General features: G+C 46.7%; 1 protein-coding gene across 1 annotated transcript in view; it reads right to left on the reverse strand.

The window, feature by feature from the left end:
• STAG2 (stromal antigen 2) overlaps positions 1 to 22,547 on the reverse strand; it is a 583,303-nt gene that overhangs the window by 51,791 nt on the left and 508,965 nt on the right. The window contains 1 exon segment of the mRNA XM_030209778.1: positions 12,674 to 12,800. Coding sequence (XP_030065638.1) covers positions 12,674 to 12,800 — 127 coding nt within the window.

Raw genomic sequence — 22,547 nt, forward strand, 5'->3', positions numbered from 1 at the left:
GGAGTTACAAAAGGGGACACTTCCTCTCTCAATTACTGTAAAGGTCCATGGACTGATCCCTAAAAGCCATTGCCAAGGCACTGGAACTTGCCATTGGAATCGCCGACCTTAAGTCCATGCCCAGGGAGCCAGGCCACACGATAGAAAATCCTTCTGCACCAGACCAAACTGCGACACTCTACTGGAAGCAAACAGTACTGGCAGGTTCAAGGTTCTTATACTGGTGATATCACGTCACAAAAAAAAAAAAAAAATCACCAACAAAAAAAAATTACCTCTTTATCTTCTTTGCTAAGGAACACAATTCACTTGTCTGGAGTGATCTAGCAGGCCAATAAGTATAATAAACAATATATAGGACACAACTAAAAAAAAAAAAAGTATATATATATATATATATACACACACACACACACAAATTAGCTGCATTATTCTGTAATGAACAGCTCTCATTATAAATTGTTCTTAAAACCTATTGGTGCTATAAAAGAGAAAAGAACATGAATATGCTATAGAAATACATGGGGTATAAACATTACAGAAACATATTAGCACTACATAAATTACTGTCATAATTGATAATGATAATTTGTAATATATAGGGCCTTGCAGAAGCTTTCACATCCTGATACATTTTTCACATTCTGCAATCTAGAAAAAATCCCCCAAAACATTAAAGTACGAGTTTGTTTTGTTAATTTAAACATACTCCACACTTTCAATGGGAAAGAACAATTACAGAAATATTCAGAGTAATTAAGAAACCAGAAAGTCTTGACTGTGCAAGTCTTCACATCCTTTGTTAAAGCAAACCAAATTAGCTCTATTTCTAAACCTTGCTTAAACAAAGTACATAAATTAAATAGGGTCCACCTGCATCCAAGCAAAGTAGTAGAGTTGATTCAAACACTCCTAGATGAAAAATCAAGCTGTTTGTTTTAAGAAGTGAATTTGACGTAAAGGCTGGAGCTGCCAAAAGAACTAGGAGATAAAATTATTCAGATTGATGGAAGGTTTCTGCGTGTTTGCCCCAAGGAATACTCAATGTTCCCTCTAATTTTTTTTCCTACTGAGCTGACGACCTAATGTAGAAATATAGGATACAAGCATAGCCATAAATCATGAAGTGGGCCTAAGAGACCAGTGTACTAGGCCTCAGTGACTCCTGTATGACTTCTGTATCAGCCAAGAACTCATGATCTGCTGAGACACCCTTGTGGGCAGATAAGAATGAGGAAGGGGCGAGGATGCAGAAAAAGGACAATATGATTTAGTAACAGAGGGGAAACAGGTGGCTGGAAAAGGGAACAATATAATTCCAGACGGAGGGTGACTAACCAGCTTATTTTCGAAGGAGATCACCAGCCACCTTCTGACACAAATCGGGATATGGTCGGCCATCTCATGAAGCCGGCCAAATCGGTATAATCGAAAGCTGATTTGGGCCGGCTCCAACTGCTTTCCGTCACAGAGCCAGCCAAAGTTCCCGGGGGCGTGTCGGACAGGGGCATGCCGGGGCATGCTTAAGAGATGGGCGCCCTTGGCTGATAGCGGAAAAAAGAAGGGCGTTCCTGGCGAGAATTTGGTCCACTTTATTTGGTCCCTTTTTTTCAGGTCCAAGTCCCAAAAAAGTGCCCAAACTGACCAGATGACCACCGGAGGGAATCGGGGATCACCTCTCCCCTGACTCCCCTAGTGGTCATTAACCCCCTCCCACCCTCAAAAAAACAACTTTAAAAACTTTTTTTTTGCCAGCCTCTATGCCAGCCTCAAATGTCATACTCAGGTCCGTCGCAGAAGTATAAAGGTCCCTGGAGCAGTTTTAGTGGGTGCAGTGGACTCTACAGGCAGGCGGACCCAGGCCCAACCCCCCCCCCCTACCTGGGAGCTTTTTTTTTTTTTTTAATTTTTAGAAGTGCCCCCTAGGGTGCCCGGTTGGTGTCCTGGCATGACAGGGGGACCAGTGCACTACAAATGCTGGCCCCTCCCACGACCAAATGCCTTGGATTTTGTTGGGTTTGAGATCGCCGACCTCGGTTTCCATTATGGGCAAAGCCCGAGGCCGGCCATCTCAAACTCGGCCATCTCTAACATTTAGGCGGGGCCAACCGTATTATCGAAACGAAAGATGGCTGGCCATCTCGTTTCGAAAATACGGTTGGCCCCGCCCTTTCGCGGCGCCATCCTCAGAGATGGGCGCCCCCGATCGAAAATGCCCCTCCACGTTTTCTAAGAAGTGCTAATCAGCTTTTCTGTGCTATGAACTGTTTTTGAACTATTACTAAAGATGTATATATATAAGTGGTGATGTCAAAGCTTTACTTTGGAGATGGACAGAAGCAGCTAACACTTTTGTGTTACTGCCTGTTCGCCCATGAGAAATTATCCTTTGTATTTGCATTTACTTTGGTAAGTAATAAAACAAATTTTGACTCTCTCATACATGGCCTTGGCTTTATTTTATCCCCTGGTTTGTGGGTGGCTTTGGGGAGGGTGATATAAAAACCTAAAAACACTACAACCTGAGCAACATGTAAAAAAAAAAAAAAACCCCAAACAAAACAAAACAAAAACTGTAGTTCAGGATGCATAGTATGTCAAATGGTCTTATGACAACCAAGAAAGACCAAAGGCAAGCTCAAGGGGCATTAATTACATGTATTGCAGGTTCTGATTTTGTGAACTTTTGCAATAGGTTGCCAGCTAAACTAATGAAAGTAGCTATATGTAACCGTCTCTGTGAAAAGGTGACTAATGTAGTGGATCCAAAATGCTGAACAGCCAGTTTTTCATGTCATGAGTCCAAAAACAGTCTGAAAAAGCCACACGCTTGAACTCCTGTAACATTTTTATTTTTTCACATAGAAGAGTGAGGTTTATACTGTTGTGTTACAACTGGTTTGCTCTAACAGAATTCATTAAAACCTCATTTGTTGTTTCTGGTGACATTAGTCACGTTTCCCCAGAGGTGGCCATATATAAGAGAAGTTTTCAACTATCACACCTCGGTCAAATGCAAAACACAGACAAACCCTCATCAAATACAGAACAAGGGATCACAAATGAGAGATAGAAATATGAAGACAGAAATTGAAATGGGAATCCCAAATCAAACAATATATATTGCAACACTGGAGAAATATAAACAAATGCATTTCCTCTTGACCTGATCACAATACAGAAACATTTGTGATGCATATTTATTTATTTGTTGCATTTGTATCCCATATTTTCCCACCTATATGCATTTCCCAAGGTTAATATATTCCAGTTCATCATTGGAAATAATTTGGCACTACCAAGACAAAATCTTGATCAAGACAGCCTGCCAAAGTGAATAGCTGGTGGTTAAGGAAACTGCTGAGTAAGGTCACCGTGACATCTAAGATTACTCAAAAAGAACTGCAGAGGTCTCCAAGAACAGGGCCGTGCCTAGGGTCTCTGGCGCCCCCCTGCAGACTATCTGTTGTTGTTGTTGTTGGCGGCGGCGGCGCACCCCCCCCCCCCCACCCCCCGTGAAAATGATCGCTCACCACTTGCCACACTGACAGGAATTGTCAGCAATATTCTTAGAAACAAACTGCTATCCATTGCAAAATAAGATAGCAGATGTAAATTCTCAAAGTGGACATATTCCAAACACTAAAATGAAAATAAAATGATTTTTTTTCTACCTTTGTTGTCTGGTGACTTTCTTTTTCTGATCATGCTGGCCCAGTATCTGATTCTGCTGCTATCTGTCCTCTTAACTCCGTTTCCAGGGCTTCCTTTCCATTTATTTCTTTCCTTTCCTCCTTTCTTCATTTCTGGTCCTCAGCTTCTGCCTATTTTCTTCATCCATGTGCAGTTTTTCTCCTCTCTTCCTTTTCCCTCATTTCATCTCCTTCATCTCTCTTCCCTCCCTTCTATGTCCAGTAATTTCTCCTCTCTCCCTGAGCCCTGCCCTCCCATCCATGCCCATTCCATGCTCCTCTGTCCCCTGCCTCCTCCATTCATCCCTATCCAGCAATTCCCCTCTCTCCCTGAGCCCTGCCCTGCAATCCATATTCATCCATGCCCATCTGTCCCCTGCCCCCTCTATTCATCCCTATCCAGCAATTCCCCTCTCTCCCTGAGCCCTGCCCTGCAATCCATATCCATCCATGCCCATCTGTCCCCTCCATTCATCCCTATCCAGCAATTCCCCTCTCTCCCTGAGCCCTGCCCCTCCCATCCATGCTCCTCTGTCACCCTCCATTAATCCCTATCCAGCAATTCCCCTCTCTCCCTTCCATGACCCCCCCCCCCACCTCGCATCAATGCTCCTCTCTCCTCTGTCCTCCTGCTCCCATCATGTCCCAGTTGGCCTGGCCCGCCCTCTTCTCCCCTCCCCCTTCGCATCCATGCTCGTCTCTCCCCTGCCCTCCCGCTCCCATTGTTCAACTACTGCCCGCCCTCTTCTCCCCCCACCCAACATCCCTTTTCTTTTTTTTTCTTTTTAAGTTTACCTCTGTGGCAGTCCAGCAGCGCAGCATCAGTGAAGGAGGCGGCGCTCGCCTCCCGACGTCTCTAGCCTTCCCTTCGCTGTGTTCCGCCTTCTTCTGATGTAATTTCCTTGACGTCAGAAGGCGGAACACAGCGAAGGGAAGGCTAGAGACGTTGGGAGGCGAGCGCCGCCTCCTTCACTGACACTGCGCCGCTGGACCGCCACGGAGGTAAATTTAAAAAGAAAAAAAAAGAAAAGGGATGTTGGGTGGGGGGAGAAGAGGGCGGGCAGTAGTTGAACAATGAGAGCGAGAGGGCGAGCGAGGTGAGCATGGTGCGGCAGCGCCCCCCAGAGGGAGGCGCCCCCTGCCATGCTTACCTCGCTTACCATGTTGGCACGGCCCTGTCCAAGAAGTGTTAGAAAGAAATGTTTTGGCAGATGATATGAAAGATTTGTAACACAGTGGACACCCCTGAAAGGAGTGGACAACATGAGACGTGATCTAAAAAAAAAAGATCTAATGTTTAGCAGTAAAGATTTAATGTAAAGAAGTGCTGTTTGGGTGTACAAATCCTAAAGAGCTGATGTGCAATTAAGGGTTAAAGGCTGATGTGCATGGACCAGGAGATACCTGTCAAAGTGATATTATTTAAGAATTTCAAGGTAGAGAACAATGTACCAAGGCAGTGGCTAAAGCTAGAAGGATGCTCAGCTGCACAGTGAGGGACATAACCAGCAAAAAGGAGGCACTTATTTCCCTGTACAAGTCACTGGTGTTCAAGGGGGACCTAAAACTTGACAGCAGGTTGTGCTTTCAGTTTTGGGCAGGCATGGGGGCCCAGGGCAGGCATGGGGGCCCAGGGCAACAGCCCTGTTTGCAACCCCATAATGTAAGCCCTGCCTTGGAGCACTTTGTTTAGTTTTGGAGGCTGTACCTTGCTAAGGATATAAAAACACTTCAGACAGAAGGATAGCAATCAAAATGGTATGGTGTCTGCATGAAAAGACATGAGAAGAAGCTCGAAAACCTGGATATTTATTTTCTAGAGAAGGGACATGGCAGATATAACGCAAACCAATCTTATCCAAAATGGGAAACTACAGGATATGAAATAAAGAAGAAAATTTAGAAGCAGCATCAGGAAATATTTTTTTCAAGGAAATTATGGTAGATGCTTGGAGTACCCTTCTGATGAAGGTGGTGGGGGCAAACACAGTGATGAAATTCAAAAGGGGGTGGGACAACCACAGAGGATCTCTATATTACAAAATAATTGGATCAATAGAGCTTTTCCACCACTCAAAGAAAAAAAAAACGACTTTCATACTTCAATAAAGCATAGAGAAGAAGAAACCTGCACGGAGTGGCAATTAAAATTAGGTTATATGTGGCATACCAGGTTTTATCTACCATCAATTTCTATGTTAATGTGGACTGAAAAGGAAGATAAAGAAAAAAAAAAAATCATGAACCATCAGCCAATCAAAGAAACAGAACCAGCCCAGAGAACCAATAACAACCAATAAAACAATAACGATTTACTGCACAAACATGGGCTGCATGACAGGATGGCAGGAAGCAAACCACTTCTCTAGAACATAGTAACGTAGTAAATGTACGGTCCATCCAGTCTGACTGTATGCACAGCATTTATAAAGAAACACTTAGAGCAACACTACATGCAAGTGAGAGAATGAATTTGTGGTCTCAAAGCTAAATGACGTGTGTGGTTCAGAAGATATTCAACAAATCAACCTAACACCATCCCTACATTAATGTATGGAGAATGTAATACTAAGTTATGGGGATGCTTTGTAGTAGCGGGGACAGTTAGGATTGCAAAACTCGATGAGATAATGCAAAGTACAAGCAGACTACAGGGAAAACCCTCTTCCAGTCTGATACAGACCTGGGACTGGGAAGAAAAATGATCCAAAGCAACAGCATCAATGGAGTGAAAAAAAGTCAATATCCCTGATTGGCCCAAAAACTAGATAAGAATCCAACAGAAAACCTGTGGCAAGACTTGAAGACTGCACTGCACAAATGATCCCCAGCCAACTTGAAAGAGCTCAAGCTATTCTGCCAAGATGAATGGGCAAAATCTGCAAAAATTGAACCATCCTGCTGTGCAAACTGACAGACAATTATATAACCTGAATAACCCTACATAACTTTAACCCTTCCTCTTAATCTCGGTCCTGATGATTATTATACCTTAGTTTACATATCCCAATCTCCTTATATCCTCATCTTCCGTTATGTCCCAAGGATCAGTCCAAATGGGATGTACAAAAGCAATCCTTAAGAGAGGAGGGGCTGTGATATCCCTGCAGCGAGAACCAAGGGAATGAGAAGACGACCACATCGCTGACCAGCAGATCTGTGAAAATGAAACTGCCCTAGACTCTGCCAAAGAAGTTGCCAAAGACTGGGTAGAATGAGCACTGACATGCGTGGGAGCAGATCTATCCCTCAGAGTGTAAGCCAAAGAAATAGCCTCCTTAAGCCATTGAGCCACTGTCGCTTTGGAGGCCAGCAAACTCTTCCAGGGTTCAGCAAAAAGGACAAAAAGATGATCAGACCGCCTGAAATAGTTGGTAGTAGTAAGATAGCACATAAGGACGCGCTTTACATCCATAAGTAGCAGGGAAGTATATTCTGCAGACTAGATCTCCCTGGAAAAAAAGAATAAACAGTCTGATTGATATAAAAAGGAGATACAATCTTTGGCAAAAAAAAAGGACGGAACTGTCCGTATGGAAACTCCCGTGTCAGAAAAGTAGAGAAAGGGATCCCCGTAACAGAGCTTGAAGCTCTGAAACTATCCATGCCGACGAAATGGCAACTAGAAATACTGCTTTTAAAAGTAAGATCTTTGATAGTTGCTGAACAAAGGGACACAAAGGGGGTCGACTGAAGAGCATTAAGAACCACTTGAAGACTCCACTGAGGACAAATATTGCAAAGAGGGGCACGCAGACGAGCGACTCACTTGAGGAATCGAACTATATCAGGGATAGCAGCAAATGAGGCATTCTGTATCTTGACACGCCAATGCTGCCACCTGAAACCTTGAGCACATTGAGAGCCAAAACTTTTTTGAATCCCTCCTAAAGGGAGGATGAAATTTGAGACAAGGAAGCACGAAATGGAGAAACACCATTCTGTGCAGACCAGCTCTTAAGTTCTTCACACTCTAGCATAAGAAGAAGTGGACCACTTCTGGGCTTGCAGCAAGGTAGTAATATCACATTTGCGTAACTCTTCCTCCTCAATTGCTCCCTCTCAAGAACCAGGCCGTATGAGCAAAGTGGAAGGGATCCTCCATAAGTACTGAACCTTTGTGCAATAAGCTCATCTGTTGAGAAAGAGTCAACTGAGGAGCAATTTGAAGACGGATGAGGTCTGCATACCAAGGATGTCTAGGCAAGAACAGCCTTCCCGGGATGACGTGCAATTATGTGCAACTTCCTTCCCACGAGAGACCATGGAGAAAAAGCATAAAGGAGGCCTACGACGGCCAAGGCTGTACCAGTGCATCCATTCCTAGGGAGTCTCTCCCCGAAGCAGCTGAAGAATCTGTGTACTTGCACATTGAGTCTGGATGCCATAAGGTCCAGAACCGGAAGGCCCCACATCTCGTTTCTAGGGAAACTCATAGAACAAACAGTCTGTGTTCAACTTAATGAATGGCTAGAAAACAGTAACTGGCTAGATCCATGTCAATCTGGATTCAGACCTGGTTATGGAACAGAAATGGTCCTCGTATCCCTGCTAGATGATCTTCACAGAAACCAAAACAAGGGATTTGCCTCAATGTTAGTACTGCTAGATTTCTCAGCAGCTTTTGACACTGTGTATCATGATATCTTGCTAGCACGACTGACAGAAACAGGTATCAATGGAACAGTACTTGCTTGGTTCAGATCCTATCAGACAGGCAACAGTCCATAATGATTGGCAGCAACTCATCACCACCATGGACACTGACCTGCAGGGTACCACAAGGATCGATACTGTCACCTATTCTGTTCAATATCTACCTCAAGCCACTAGCTGAGCTGATTCGGTCAATGGACACTCAGTTCTACATCTACGTGGATGATGTGCATGCAGCTACTCATACCCATTGAACCTGATTTACCTAAAGCCTTGAATAAACTGATCACTTGTCTAACATCAATTCAAGAATGGGCTAAACACAACAAACTTTGCCTGAACCCAAGTAAAACCAAGCTTCTCTGGGTCCCTAACATAAGTGGATACAAACCTGACATAAAAATCCCTTTTGGGAAGTATGAACTCCCCCTCAAATCACAAGTCAGGAACCTTAGATTCAACACTTACTCTGATTCCTCAAATCCAAGCAACCTTCAAGAGCTACTTCTACTATTTGCGACAGCTACGCTGCCTCTCTCCTTACATCAAGAAGGTAAATCTTATCCCAGTTGTGCATGCCATGGTATCATCAAGACTGGATTACTGCAATGCACTATACAATGGTCTGACTACAAAGGGTCTGCACCAGCTCCAGTTGATTCAGAATGCAGCAGCAAGACTCATAGAAGGTTGCAAGCGACATGACCACATCACACCATTTTTGCAAAAACTTCACTGGCTACCAGTACAATACATGGCTAAATTTAAAACTCTATGTCTGATCTTCAAGGCCCTGAAAGGAAATGGCCCCGAGTATCTGAAGAATAGGATGATCCTCCACACACTGCCAAGGACACTAAGGTCCTCCCAAGGACTTTCACTAACTACACCCTCTCCAAAAGACATTACACAATGTGATACCCGCAAGCGAGCCTTCTCCGGAGTAGCCCCCACACTCTGGAATGCATTGCCTGAAAGGCTCCGCTTAACACAAGACTACCTCTACGTCAGGAAGCAGGTAAAAGCTTAGCTCTTCAATCAAGCCTTTAATAGAAAAAATAACTAACAAGTTAGTCTCACTCACACACACAAGGATCGACTCGGGCTGCACATACTGCAGCGGGACATGTTTATCCACTCCTACCCTAGCTGAGATAATATTTAACCATCTCTCTGACCTCACGTGCAACTTTCTTCAAATCAATCACCTTACTTTCTAATTCTTCCTACTTTCTTACTCATCTGTATGTTACAACTTTAACTTACCCCTCACTACAAATTATGATGTTCTAGTACATATTGTGTTGTCATTGCAAGTAGTATACCATGATTCTAATGTTGTATTACCACGTGGTGTTCAAAATATTCTGCTTCCAACTATAGCAGCAGTTGTTGGAAGCAGAATATTTTGAACACCACGTGGTAATACAACATTAGAATCAGAATATTTCACCAGTGGTCCCTATTTAGGCATTATTGTGGTTTAACACAAAGTAGTATACCATGCCATATTTTGTATTGTTGTTCGAATATTTTTACTGCTCTAATCGCCTACTGCTCATGTTTGATCTATTCTTACTGTACACCACCTTGAGTGAATTCCTTCAAAAAGGCGGTAGATCAATCCTAATAAATAAATATGTGGAAATGAGGCAAAATACAGTCTTTGACAGTTACCATTCCCCTGGGTCTGGAGACACTTTGCTGAGGAAATCCGCTTACAGGTTCAGTGAACCCGCTATGTGAGATGCTGAAATCATCGGAATGTTCAATTCCGGCAACTGAAAAAAAAAAAAAAAAAAAGGGCACGCCTCCTGGGCTAGAGATACACTCTTTGTTACTCCTTGTCTGTTGATGCAAGACATGATTGTGACATAATCCGAGAGCACGCGCACCAGCCTCTTGCAAAGAAGAGGTGCTAAGGATAGTACAGCTATCTGGAGAGCTTGAAGCTCCAATCTGTTCATGATCAGGAAGCCTCCACTCTAAACCAGCTGCCCTATGGAGAAAGGTGGAGGAAATGGGATCCCCATCTGAAGAGACTGGCATCAGAGGTGAGAACACATCAACAGGGAATCTTTAAGGGCACCCTCGTCAGAGTGTGCACAGGGAGAAGCCACCAAGTCAATCTCCTTACAGCTTGAAGCGTCTAGAGCACCAGCTGGTTGCAAGTGCCTGAGACCAGAGACCACTGGCTCAACAGGGAGAACAGCAGGGGCCACATGTGGAACTTCGCCCAAGGAAGAACATCCAAAGTTGCTGCTATAGAACCAAGAACCTGAGCAAAATCCCACATCCACAGACAGTGAATTTGCTGTTTGAGCTTAAGCTGACACTGCTGAAGGAGGAAAACCTTCCCCGCCTGGGTATTGAATAACACTACCAGAAACTCCAGGGTCTGTGTAGGGGTGAGATGACTCTTGCTGTAATTAAAAAAAAAAAATCACACTCAGATCAGCGTCCAGTCCAGCGTTTTTTTAGTCACTCAATTTTTTCACAAGTCCGCGCCTGGGTTCCCTGAGGAAGAAATACGAAACGGGACCGTCTGAGTCTATACGCAGGACAGATTTGTCAAAAGATAAGTTATTTTGTGGTTTTGTTTGACTTTTTAGAGCTGGAACAATGTGTGAATATAAGCATTTATAAATATAAGAAAATAAAAAGAGTTATTTTTTGGGGGGTTTTCAGTCTATGATGACTTGTTGTGCATGCAATTAATGAACAATATTCAATACTGCAGCACTTGTTGAGACTTTTCCCCTCTTTTTCTTGGACTAAGTTGGACTGCTTTGATGTCCTTGTTTTGATATAGACACCACCACGCTGCTTGTTTGGATTTGATTTTCTTGCTGTAATTCACCACCCAACCCAGCGTAGAAAGAGACAGGACTGTCTGTGTACTGTGAAGGCTCTCTTGGTAAGAAGGTCCACAAATCAGCCAATCGTCCAAGTGTACCTTGATCCCTTGCTGGCGAAGAAAGGCTGCCGTCACCACAACTTTTGAAAATGTGTGAGCTGCAGTGGCAAGGCCAAAGGACATGGCCATGAATTGAAAATGATCTCCCAGGATCGCAAACCGGATAAATTTCCTGTGAGAAGCAAATTGGGATATGAAAATAAGCCTCCTTGAGGTCTAATGAGGTGAGAAATTCACCTTGTTGGACCGAAGCTATGACAGAACAAAGTGAAGCTCTCAGAGACTTGCTCACTCTTCTGATATCCAAAGCTAGGCAAAAAGTCTTCTTTCTTTGGGACAACAAAATAGGTTTGACCCGTGCTCCTCTCTGCTGGAGGAACAGGCTGAATGGCCCCAAGTCACCTGAAAGAGGCCAAGGTAGTTAGCACTGCCCAACTCTTTGCAAATCTGCAAGAGGACAGCATGAAACCATCTGCGAGCTTTGAAATTTTAGCTTGTAGCCATGGAGAATCTATCGAGGACCCACTGGACATAAGTAATAGTGGTCCACTCCTTTGTCACAGTGGGAAAGACGCCCACCTATGTCTATGTACAAGGAGTGAACCTTGACCCCGTCATCAAGAGGGATGAGAAGAGGAAGAGGTTCTTCCGGAAATGGAAAAGGGCTTCTTGCCTCCTCAAAAGGAAGACTGAGTGAAGAAAGCAAGGTTTTTGAGTGGAACCCTAGCCTTCCCTGGTCTGTATCTCCACGCTTATCGAAAATGAGACTTAACTGCCCAGAGATCTCCCAGATCGTTAATCTTGTAACAATCTTCTCCAAATCCGCATTAAACAATAGTTTCTCCAGAAAGGGCAACTTTACACGCTTTTGTCAAGATTGTACACACACTGGAAAATTGTTTGAAAATAAAGGATTACTAGAAGCTTTTGACTTCAATTTTTAGAGCGATCTCCTGGAACGGGACTCTTCCACCATCTCCTGTTTACCCAAAAGAAAAATGCACTGATAACAAAACATCTAAAATATGCCATTTTCAAACTTAAAAAACGTCTTCTGTTCACCACTCGAATTTTGGACATTTTTAGCAAAATGTCCAAAATTGGACTTAGTTTTATTGAAAATGCCCCTCTACATTTTTGAAATGTAATTCTCCTTTAATTCTGAAAGTCCAGAATGTGTTATGTAGATCAGCAAAACAAATGCCTGTTTTAATGCATTTTTGAACTGTATTTTTTTTTTAGACAGCAGTAATGTGAAAACTGTACAAGAATATGAAGAATTTTACAAAACACTGTATGCATTATGAAAGTAAAACAATTACAAATAAAGCTAGGGGTGTAAAATTAAAGCATAGAGACAAGTGTGCTAACAATTTATTCTTAAAGAGGACACAATTATTAGCCTTACCAAGTCTATGTCCATCGTGTCAAAATCCATGCCTTCGTTGAGGTCCTCTATTCGTCCTTCTGAAGACATCATCACATCTTCAACAATTGGTTCCTCATCATCTTCCATTAAGCTTGTACCACGCCGACTGCACAAATGCACATTATTGTTTATGATTCATTAGTCCTGAAGCTAGATTATACACATGTACAGTACTCACACCAGGGTTACCATGAGCTAAACTATTTGGTATCTGAGTAAATAATACAGCTGAAGACTTAACCTACCCCAACTAAGTTAGAAGAAGCTTGTTGTCCTTTTCCTGATAAGCTCAACTACAAAACGCGCTGTACTAACACATACCAATTGTTGAGGTAGAAATCAGCTATTAAAACCTTCTTGAAAACAACTTCTGAATATTTTATACAAGGTAAAGTTATGTATCATACCTGATAATTTTCTTTCCCTTAATCATAGCCGATCAATCCATAGACTGGTGGGTTGTGTCCATCTACCAGCAGGTGGAGATAGAGAGCAATCTTTTGCCTCCCTATATGTGGTCATGTGCTGCCGGAAATTCCCCAGTATGTTGATATCAAAGCTCCATCCGCAGGACTCAGCACTTAGAGAATTACACCCACAAAGGGACACTCTGCCCAGCTCACCACCGCTGAAGCGGGGGAGGGGAAATATTCCAGCGCACCACTGCCGGGACGGTGGGCGAGAAACCACACCCACCGACGCGGGGGAAACTGGCTTATCCTGCTACCGCAACCGCGGGAGGAGCTGGCTTACCCTAAGACCGCCGAAGCGGAAGGGATACAAAGCTACCCTACAGCCGCACGAAGCGGGAGGGAGCGCCGGCATAATTTAGTTATTAATCCAGCCACTGCCGAAACGGGGAGAGAAGCAGCAGCAGCTCACTGTAACACAAAATCGTCTCAACTCGAAGAGAGCTCAATTGGAAGAACTTGAAAACGAAGTTCCTCGTGAACAGGAAATGAAGACTGAACTTGAACCTGAAATATAACCAGAACACAAACAATACAGATATCCGGGAGGGGCTATGGATTGATCGGCTATGATTAAAGGAAAGAAAATTATCAGGTATGATACATAATTTTACCTTCCCTATCATCAAGCCGATCAATCCATAGACTGGTGGGATGTACCGAAGCAGTACTCACCCAGGGCGGGACATGGAAATCCCTGAACGCAACACTGAAGCCCCAAACTGGGTCTCGGCCCGAGCAGCCACATCCAAGTGGTAATGTCGTGAGAAGGTATGAGCCGACGACCAAGTAGCCGCTCTGCAAATCTCTTCCAAGGAGACAGATCTGGACTCCGCCATCGAGGCCGCTTGTGCTCTAGTAGAGTGCGCCTTCAGCTGAATAGGCGGAAGTTTCTCTGCCGCCACATAAGCTGACGCGATCGTCTCCTTGACCCAACGTGCCACCGTAGGCTTAGATGCCTGCAGACCCTTACGAGGGCCTGCGAACAGCACGAACAGATGATCCGACTTCCGGAAATCATTGGTCACTTCCAAGTATCTGATGATGACCCGTCTAACATCCAGGTATTTGAGCGCAGGGTACTCCTCTGGGTAATCCTCCCTACGAAAGGAGGGTAGGTAAAAGCTGCTGATTCACATGGAATCGAGAAACAATCTTGGGCAGGAAGGAAGGCACTGGGCGAATCGATACTCCTGCCTCAGTGAATCGCAGGAACGGTTCTCTACACGAGAGCGCCTGGAGCTCGGAAACTCTTCTGGCTGATGTGATGGCCACCAGGAAGACTGCTTTCAATGTCAGGTCCTTCAGCGATGCCCTTGGCAAGGGCTCGAAGGGCGGCTTCTGCAAGGTCCGTAACACCAGATTGAGATTCCACGTAGGCACTATCGAGTGCAGAGGGGGGCGCAAGTGATTAACTCCTTTGAGAAAGCGTACCACATCCGGCTTTGAAGCCAGGGAAGCCCCCTTCAGACGACCCCTGAGGCAAGTTAGAGCCGCCACCTGGACTTTCAGCGAACTGAGCGACAGGCCTTTCTCCAGCCCCTCTTGCAGGAACGCCAACACTGAAGATATTGGAGCAGTGAAGGGCGATACAGAGCCTGCTTCGCACCACGATGCAAAGGTCTGCCAAACCCTGGCATAAGTGGTGGAAGTAGAGCGCTTCCTCGCTCTCAGCATAGTGGCAATGACCTTGTCTGAGAAGCCCTTCTTCCTCAGCTGCTTTCGCTCAAGAGCCAGGCCGTAAGACCAAAGGGGGAGGGATCCTCCATCACCACGGGACCCTGATGTAAGAGGCCCCGCTCCGCTGGCAGCCGCAGAGGGCCGTCCACCGAGAGTCTGACTAAGTCCGCATACCAGGGACGTCTGGGCCAATCCAGACCCACCAGGATCACCCGGCCCGGATGCTTTACCACCCGGCCTAGCACCATGCCCAACATGGGCCAGGGCGGGAACACGTAGAGAAGCTCCTGTGCCGGCCACTGCTGGAGAAGAGCATCGACTCCCAGAGATCGAGGGTCCTGTCCTCTGCTGAAAAAACGTGGCACTTGGCAATTGGTCGAGGATGCCATCAGATCCAGGCTCGGCCGGTCCCAGCGTTTCGTGATGTTCAAGAACGCCCGAGCAGACAGTTGCCACTCTCCGGGATCCAAGGTATGGCGACTGAGAAAGTCCGCCTTGACATTCATGACTCCGGCAATGTGGGCCACCGACAGCTGTTCCAGATTCGCTTCCGCCCACAGGCATAGCTTCATGGCCTCCTTGGCTAGAGGGGCGCTCCTGGTACCTCCCTGGCCATTGACATAGGCCACGGCCGTGGCATTGTCCGACAGGACCCGTACAGGCCTCAGCACCAGTACCGGGAGAAACTCTAGAAGCGCCAACCGAATGGCTCGGAGCTCCAGGAGGTTGATGGACCATTTCGACACTGCAGGAGACCAGAGCCCCTGGTGCTGTCCGTCCCAGGCAGTGGGCTCCCCAGCCCGTCAAGCAGGCGTCCGTCGTGACAACAACCCGCTCCGGGGTTGTAAGAGGCATTCCTGCGGACAGCTTGCCTGGCCTCAGCCACCAGCTCAGCGCCTTTCGCACCGCTGGATCCAAAGGAAGGCGTACGGCGTAATCCTCCGAGACTGGAGTCCACCGCCACAGAAGAGAGTGCTGTAGTGGTCTCATATGAGCCCTGGCCCAGGGCACTACCTCCATCGTGGCCGTCATGGAGCCCAACAGCTGCACATAGTCCCAAGCTCGAAGAGTAGAGGAGGCTAGGAACTGGCCCACCCAGGTCCGAAGCTTGACGCTCCGGTTGTCCTGCAGGAACACTCTGCCCACTTGGGTGTTGAATCGAACTCCCAGATACTCAAGGGACTGAGTCGGGCGCAGCTGGCTTTTCTCCCAGTTGATGATCCATCTCAGGGAGCTCAGAAGAGCAATGACTCTGTCTGTAGCTCTCCCGCATTCCGAATAGGAAGGGGCTTGGATCAGCCAGTCGTCCAGATAGGGATGGACTTGCACTCCCTCCTTGCGGAGGAAGGCCGCGATGACCACCATTACTTTGGAGAAGGTCCACGGAACCGTAGCCAACCCGAACGGGAGGGCTCTGAACTGGAAGTGTCAGCCCAGCACTGCAAAGCGCAGAAAGCGCTGATGAGGCGGCCAGATGGGAATATGTAGGTAAGCTTCCTTGATGTCCAGGGAGGTCAGGAATTCTCCCTTTTTCACCGCAGCTATTACGGAGCGGAGGGTCTCCATCCGGAAGTGCCGAACTTTCAAGGCCCGATTGACTCCCTTGAGGTCGAGAATAGGCCGAGCAGATCCTTCTTTCTTTGGCACCACAAAGTAAATGGAGTAGCGACCCTTGCCAAGCTGATCTACTGGCACCGGGACCACCGCGCCCAGGCGGATCAGGTTGCTTTGACCTGACACTTGCAAGGAGAGTTTACAAACCCGTCTCTTAGGGGTCGGCAGAACTCTAGCTTGTAGCCGTCTCTGATGACTTCCAGAACCCAAGCGTCTGAAGTTACCCTGGTCCACTCGCCCAGAAACGAGGACAACCTTCCTCCTATCTGCACTGGGCAATGGACCAGGTCCCCGTCATTGGGTACGCGACCCTGGGGGCGGGCCGGAGGACGAACCTCCGGGACGGCGGTCCCTACGAAAGGAATGCTGCTTGGGGGAGAAGTTCTGTTTGAATGAAGCAGAGGCAGAGGAGGCCGACTTGCTCGGGCGATACCGACAGGCTTCCTGGAATCGGCCCTTAGAGGAACCAGGACGGGCACTGCCGGCCCGAGTCCTGACCTCCGGCAACCTCTTGCCCTTGGACGTGCCGAGCTCCGTCACGATCTTGTCCAGCTCGTCCCCAAAGAGCAGCTTGCCTTTAAAAGGCAACTTGGCTAGGCGAGATTTAGAGGCATGGTCAGCAGACCAGTGCTTAAGCCAGAGCCACCGCCGCGCAGAGACTGTCTGAGCCATGCCCTTGGCCGAGGCTCTCAAAACATCATACAGCAAGTCTGCCAAGTAGGCCAAACCCGACTCCAGGGTCGGCCATTCTGCCCTCCAGGAAGGGTCCGAGGGGGAAGCCCGCTGCAAAACAGTCAGGCATGCCCTAGCCACGTAGGAGCCGCAAACCGAGGCTTGCAAACTCAGAGCGGCCGCCTCAAAGGACGACTTTAAGGCCACCTCCATTCTCCTGTCCTGGGCGTCCTTCAGGGCAGTGCCACTTTCCACCGGCAGCGCCGTCATCTTAGTCACGGCAGTGATTAAGGCATCTACCGTGGGCCAGACAAAGGCTTCCCGTTCCCCCTCAGGAAAGGGGTACAGACGGGACATAGCCCTGGCTACTTTCAGGCTCACCTCAGGGGCATCCCATTGCGCTGAAATTAAGGTCTGCATGGCTTCATGAACGTGGAAGGTTCTAGGCGGGCGCTTCATTCCCAGCATAATGGCGGAGCCAGTAGAGGCTGAGAGACAGCCTTCCTCCGGAGAGGCAATCTTCAAAATGCTCATGGCCTGCACAAGCAGGTTGGGCAAATCCTCTGAGCGAAAAAGCCGCGCTGCAGAGGGGTCGTCCGCTCCATCTGAGCGAGGATCAGTCTCTTCCATCGATTCCGCTAAGGATCTCTGGGTGAACTCAGACACGCTGCCGTCATCCACATCAGAGGAGACCGAGTCCCCCGAGGGTGGAAGATCCACCCGAGGGCGCTTAAGCATTGAGGCCTCATCACCCCGATCAGAGAGGTGAGCAGGGGCAATGTTCTGCATAAGAAAGGCCTGATGCAGCAGCAAAATGAACTCAGGGGAGAAACCCCCCAGTCTGTGCATTTCTGCAGCCTGTGCCGTGGCCCTAGAGGCCTCCATCTGCGCTCCCAGTAGCGGGGGAGAGGCGTGTTGCGCGTCCAAAATGGCATCCGGCGTGAGACTCCGAGAAGTTGCCGCGCGGGAAGAAGGGCGTTTTAATTTCGCCGACTTCTTACTGTCGCCCGATTCAAGGGCGACCAAACTGTTAATGTCTCCCATCTTGAGGGCGGCCCAAGAAGAAGCCGACCGAGCCGCGTGGCCAGTCACGACCGGGAGGGCGACCAGCGGGGGGGTGGGCGCCTAAGGCGGGAAAGGCCGCCGCGCCGGAGGAAAAACCTGTGAACTCTCCTGGCTCCAAAAGGGCGCCCAAAAAGGGCGACTCTACCTTCGATTCCCCCTGCTTCCCCGCTAGGAGCGCGAACGCGTTCCGGGGAGCGTCTTTTCGCGCCCTTGCCATCCAAGGCCATAGCCACGTGGAGATCGTTCGGGGAACTCCCTGCCCGCTAGTAAAAGGTAAAAATTACCTGCTTCTTGCTCCGAGCAGCGACGACTTGTTCCAGTGAGCAGCTGCAAATGGACGTCCTTTTTGAACGTTAAAAAAAATTTATTATTTTTTTTTTTAATGGAGCCAGTGAGAGGGGGGAGAAAAGGAGGGACCTGGCACCACCAGGTTTGCACTTGCTCACGAAGAGCCCTCAACCCCAGGTACTCAACAAAACCTAAACAATTAGGCTTGGAGACCTAGCCAGAGCTGCTGCTGTGTGACCACACACCTGCTGAGATAGAGAACATAATGGGGATTTCCGGCAGCACATGACCACATATAGGGAGGCAAAAGATTGCTCTCTATCTCCACCTGCTGGTAGATGGACACAACCCACCAGTCTATGCATTGATCGGCTTGATGATAGGGAACCTTCATTTGACTTAGTGCACCAATGTCACAGGTACCATATATGTATTCAGATGAAAATATGAACAATCTACTCCTCTGAGAGCAGAGCCAAAGGGAGAACTGATAAGCAGAAAATAAGCAGCAGATAAATGAAGCATGAGCTATGCTTTCATAGAATACAGACTAATTTAGTATCCAATTTTACTGCAATCTTTCTTTCCAAGCCAACATACGTGCTTCAAGTTAAAGAATTTCTGACACTGCATAGCCATTAAAAAGTCTTGTTGGAGTTTGTTATTAATTGTAGATAAAATGTATCAAACTGAAAATTAAGGTTAGCTAACTGTATTTTTTTCTTTAATAAATGAGGTAATGCAATTTACAAGCTAAATCCCTTGAAAGTAAGGACCAGTCACAAGTACATTGCTAATCAATAACTTGTGCTCATCACTGCTTTCAAATCTTTTCTATTTATTTTTGAAGAAAAACTCACTTCTAAAGTTCAGAGCTCCATCTGGTGGCTCACATTAAAAGTGAATCTTCCATCATTAATGCACTAAAGGGCTCTTTTACAAAAGGCACACTAGTGTTTTTAGCATGTACTAAACGTTACAGTCGCCCAAATATTTCTACAGGTGTCTAGTGTTTAGCGCGCCCTAAAACCACTAGTGCACCTTTGTAAAAGGATCCCTAAATTTGTAAGAAACTAAACTTACACTAGTAATATTAAAATGGCATTACAATAATGTGTCATAAGTGTGGTTGAGGGAAGGGAATAGAAAAACATTTTAAACAAACAAAATGCATAGTCAACAGCTCAGTGTAAAAAAAAATAAAAGACATGACAGAAACATGATTTTTTTTTTTTAGTTCGAACAAGTACCACATACACACTAAGTGCCATTTACATAACTAAATATCACAGCACAAACAAACCTTATGACAATATACATGTAATCCGTTGGGTTGGTCGTGAGCCCTTGGGCCCTGGCCGAGGCCAGCAGGGCGCCGACCCAGGCCAAGGGGAGACCGACCCACCACCGCACACCCCAGCTACACAATACCCCCTAAGCTACCCCTCCCCACAGTCCCTCAGGAAGAAGGGAAATAGGCATACAGGCGGGCCTCGCGGCCGAACCGGAACCCACGCAGACAGAGCCACTCGTGCGAGCCTCACGGCTGAACTGGAACCCAATCACACACAGGGAGGGGTGAAAGAACCCAGAGGGCCCCAAGAGGCCAGACACGCGCTGAACACCAGCAATAGGGCAGAGGGGGAAACAAAGGACCAGAGCGGGCCACGCCCACGCAGGGGACTAGCGCAGGACAGGGAAACTAACACAGCAACCCCCCCCCCCCCCCCACCAGGGTAGGAGCCCCAGGCAGAAGCCAGAGGAACCAAACACAAAAGGAAGGCAGAAAGCCTTTGCCTCAACCCCACTGTAGACAGAGGCACCCAGAACACAAAGGGTTAAGCTTGTAGAGCCAGCAGAGAGAGAGTGCCATAAATCAACAAACAATCAGAGAGAACGCTTCCCCTCCGAGAGGGAGTGGGGCCCATCCAAACAAACACACTGGCAGAGGCAGGAATACAATACGCACAGTACACAAAGGGTTAAACTCACTGAGCCAGCAGGCCAGGACACTGGGAAGAGAAATCCTTAAAACAAACAAACAAAGGAGAAGCTCTCACTCAGCCCAGAGCCCTGGAGGCTGAGCAATGCCCAGCCCCCACTAAACAAACCAGCAGCTGACCCTGATTACAGAGCTACAAGCGCACACACACACACACACAGCAGCAGCTAACCCAGAGGGAAGGAAAAGAATACTCTAAAATCAACACAGATCCCTGTCAGAACCTAGAGCACATTCTGAGAGAAACCTATCAGGCTTTCCTGTTACCACCAAATAAGTAACGCAAAAGCAGAGAAACTCTTCAGCTGCAGGCTAAAGTACTATCCCCTGACGTCAGCACAACCCCTGGCAGCCAATCAGAAGAGACGTCCCCCCTCCCTCTCAGCCAAACCGGCAGAATCATAACAATACAAAGGACATAAAGCCAGCTGAATAATTCAACAAGAAATTTTAAAGCAATGGTGCCAGAATCCTCCCATTTGACACAATCTAATGAAGCTACAGTGGTATGAAAAAGTTTACCCCCCCCCCCCACACACACACACACATCTTGATTTCACTTATTATTGCATATGTGTTAACCTGAATGTTTTCTGATCTTAAGTTTTAAAATTATTTTATTTCTACAAGGAACAAGGTTATCCAAAACCCATATTGCCCATGTGAAAAAGTAACTCTCCCTTAATCAATTGATCAAATTGATAATTAGATTCAGCTGAATGAACACAGCCAGTCTTATTGAATCTAAACCTCACTCTATATTGAACCTTACCATGAAAGTGAAGTAGTCACAACAAAGTTACTACAAGAATGCTGTGCCATGATCAAAGGAAATTCCAGAAGACATGAGACAAAGTTGATAAACTATATCAGTTTAGAAAGGGTTACAGAGTGTGATAAGTATGAGGCTGTCCTTTCCGGGGTAGGCCACTAGAGGGCGCTAGTAGGAGAACAGGTGGAGGTCGCTAGGACCGGAGAGAGCCCTGGGATGTCAACAGGTGTAGGAGGTTATGGGCTGGGTCCTGTGTAGCTAATTAACCACTTTATACCCCACCTGAGTTGTGAAAGGAAGAGAAGTGAGCTGGCAGCAGAAGAAGAGAGATCCCCCTGGAAGATACTGGCTAAAGACTTGTGGTGGACTGTGTGTCCAAAGGAGATCAGCAGGCTGAAAATCCTGGGGTAAGAAGTTCCTAAAGCATTAGTGTTGGACTGTGTGTCCTCAGTACTTATAGGAACTGTGTGTTCAAAGAAGGAAGGACTGTGTGGCCCAGTACTGAGAGAAGCAGGCTGCAAAGCCTGGGGTTAAAAGTCCCCAAAGTATTGAAGTTAGTCCTGAGCCCGTGTATCTGTGTGGGGAGGCTCAGTGTGAAGACCTATGAAAGTATAAAGTATTAAGCTAGAAGAAGTGTGCCCAGGGGCTGGAATAAAGAGTTGAGTGAGAAATATGCTGTGGGTGAGACCTGTCTAATTTGCTTAGTGAGAACCAGGTCACCCTGAGTGAGAAGGGGTAGCACACTAATCTGCATAAGATCTGCATATTGAGAACCAGGTCACCCTGAGTGAGAAGGGGGATATCACAAGAGCTATTTCTACAGTTCTTGGACACCACCAAACCACAGTGAGACCCATTATCTCCAAATGGAGAAGACTTGGTAACAACTAATATGGAAAGTCTCAAAACTTTCCAGATCATTCAAAGAACTGCAGGCCTCTCTAACCTCAGCTAAGGTCACTGTTCACAACTCCATAATAAAACTAGGCAAAAATTGGATTCATGGGATTGTATTAAGGCAGAAACTGCTTCTATCCCATGCTCATATCACATTTGCAGAAACACACCTGAAGATCCTCAAGCCTTTTGGGATAATGTTCTTTGGACAATGTGAAACACTGTGGACAAAACAGGTCCCATTATGTCTGATGTAAAACAAATACAGCATTCCACAGTAAGAAAATCATACCAACAGTTAAACATAGTGTGGTAGTGTGATGGTGTGAGGATGCTTTGCTGTCTCAGAGCCTGAAAAACCTGCCATTGTTGAAGGAACCATGAATTCTGCAC

The sequence above is a fragment of the Microcaecilia unicolor genome, chromosome 7 (assembly GCF_901765095.1).
Source record: "Microcaecilia unicolor chromosome 7, aMicUni1.1, whole genome shotgun sequence".
In the NCBI taxonomy this organism is placed as follows: Eukaryota; Metazoa; Chordata; class Amphibia; order Gymnophiona; family Siphonopidae; genus Microcaecilia; species Microcaecilia unicolor.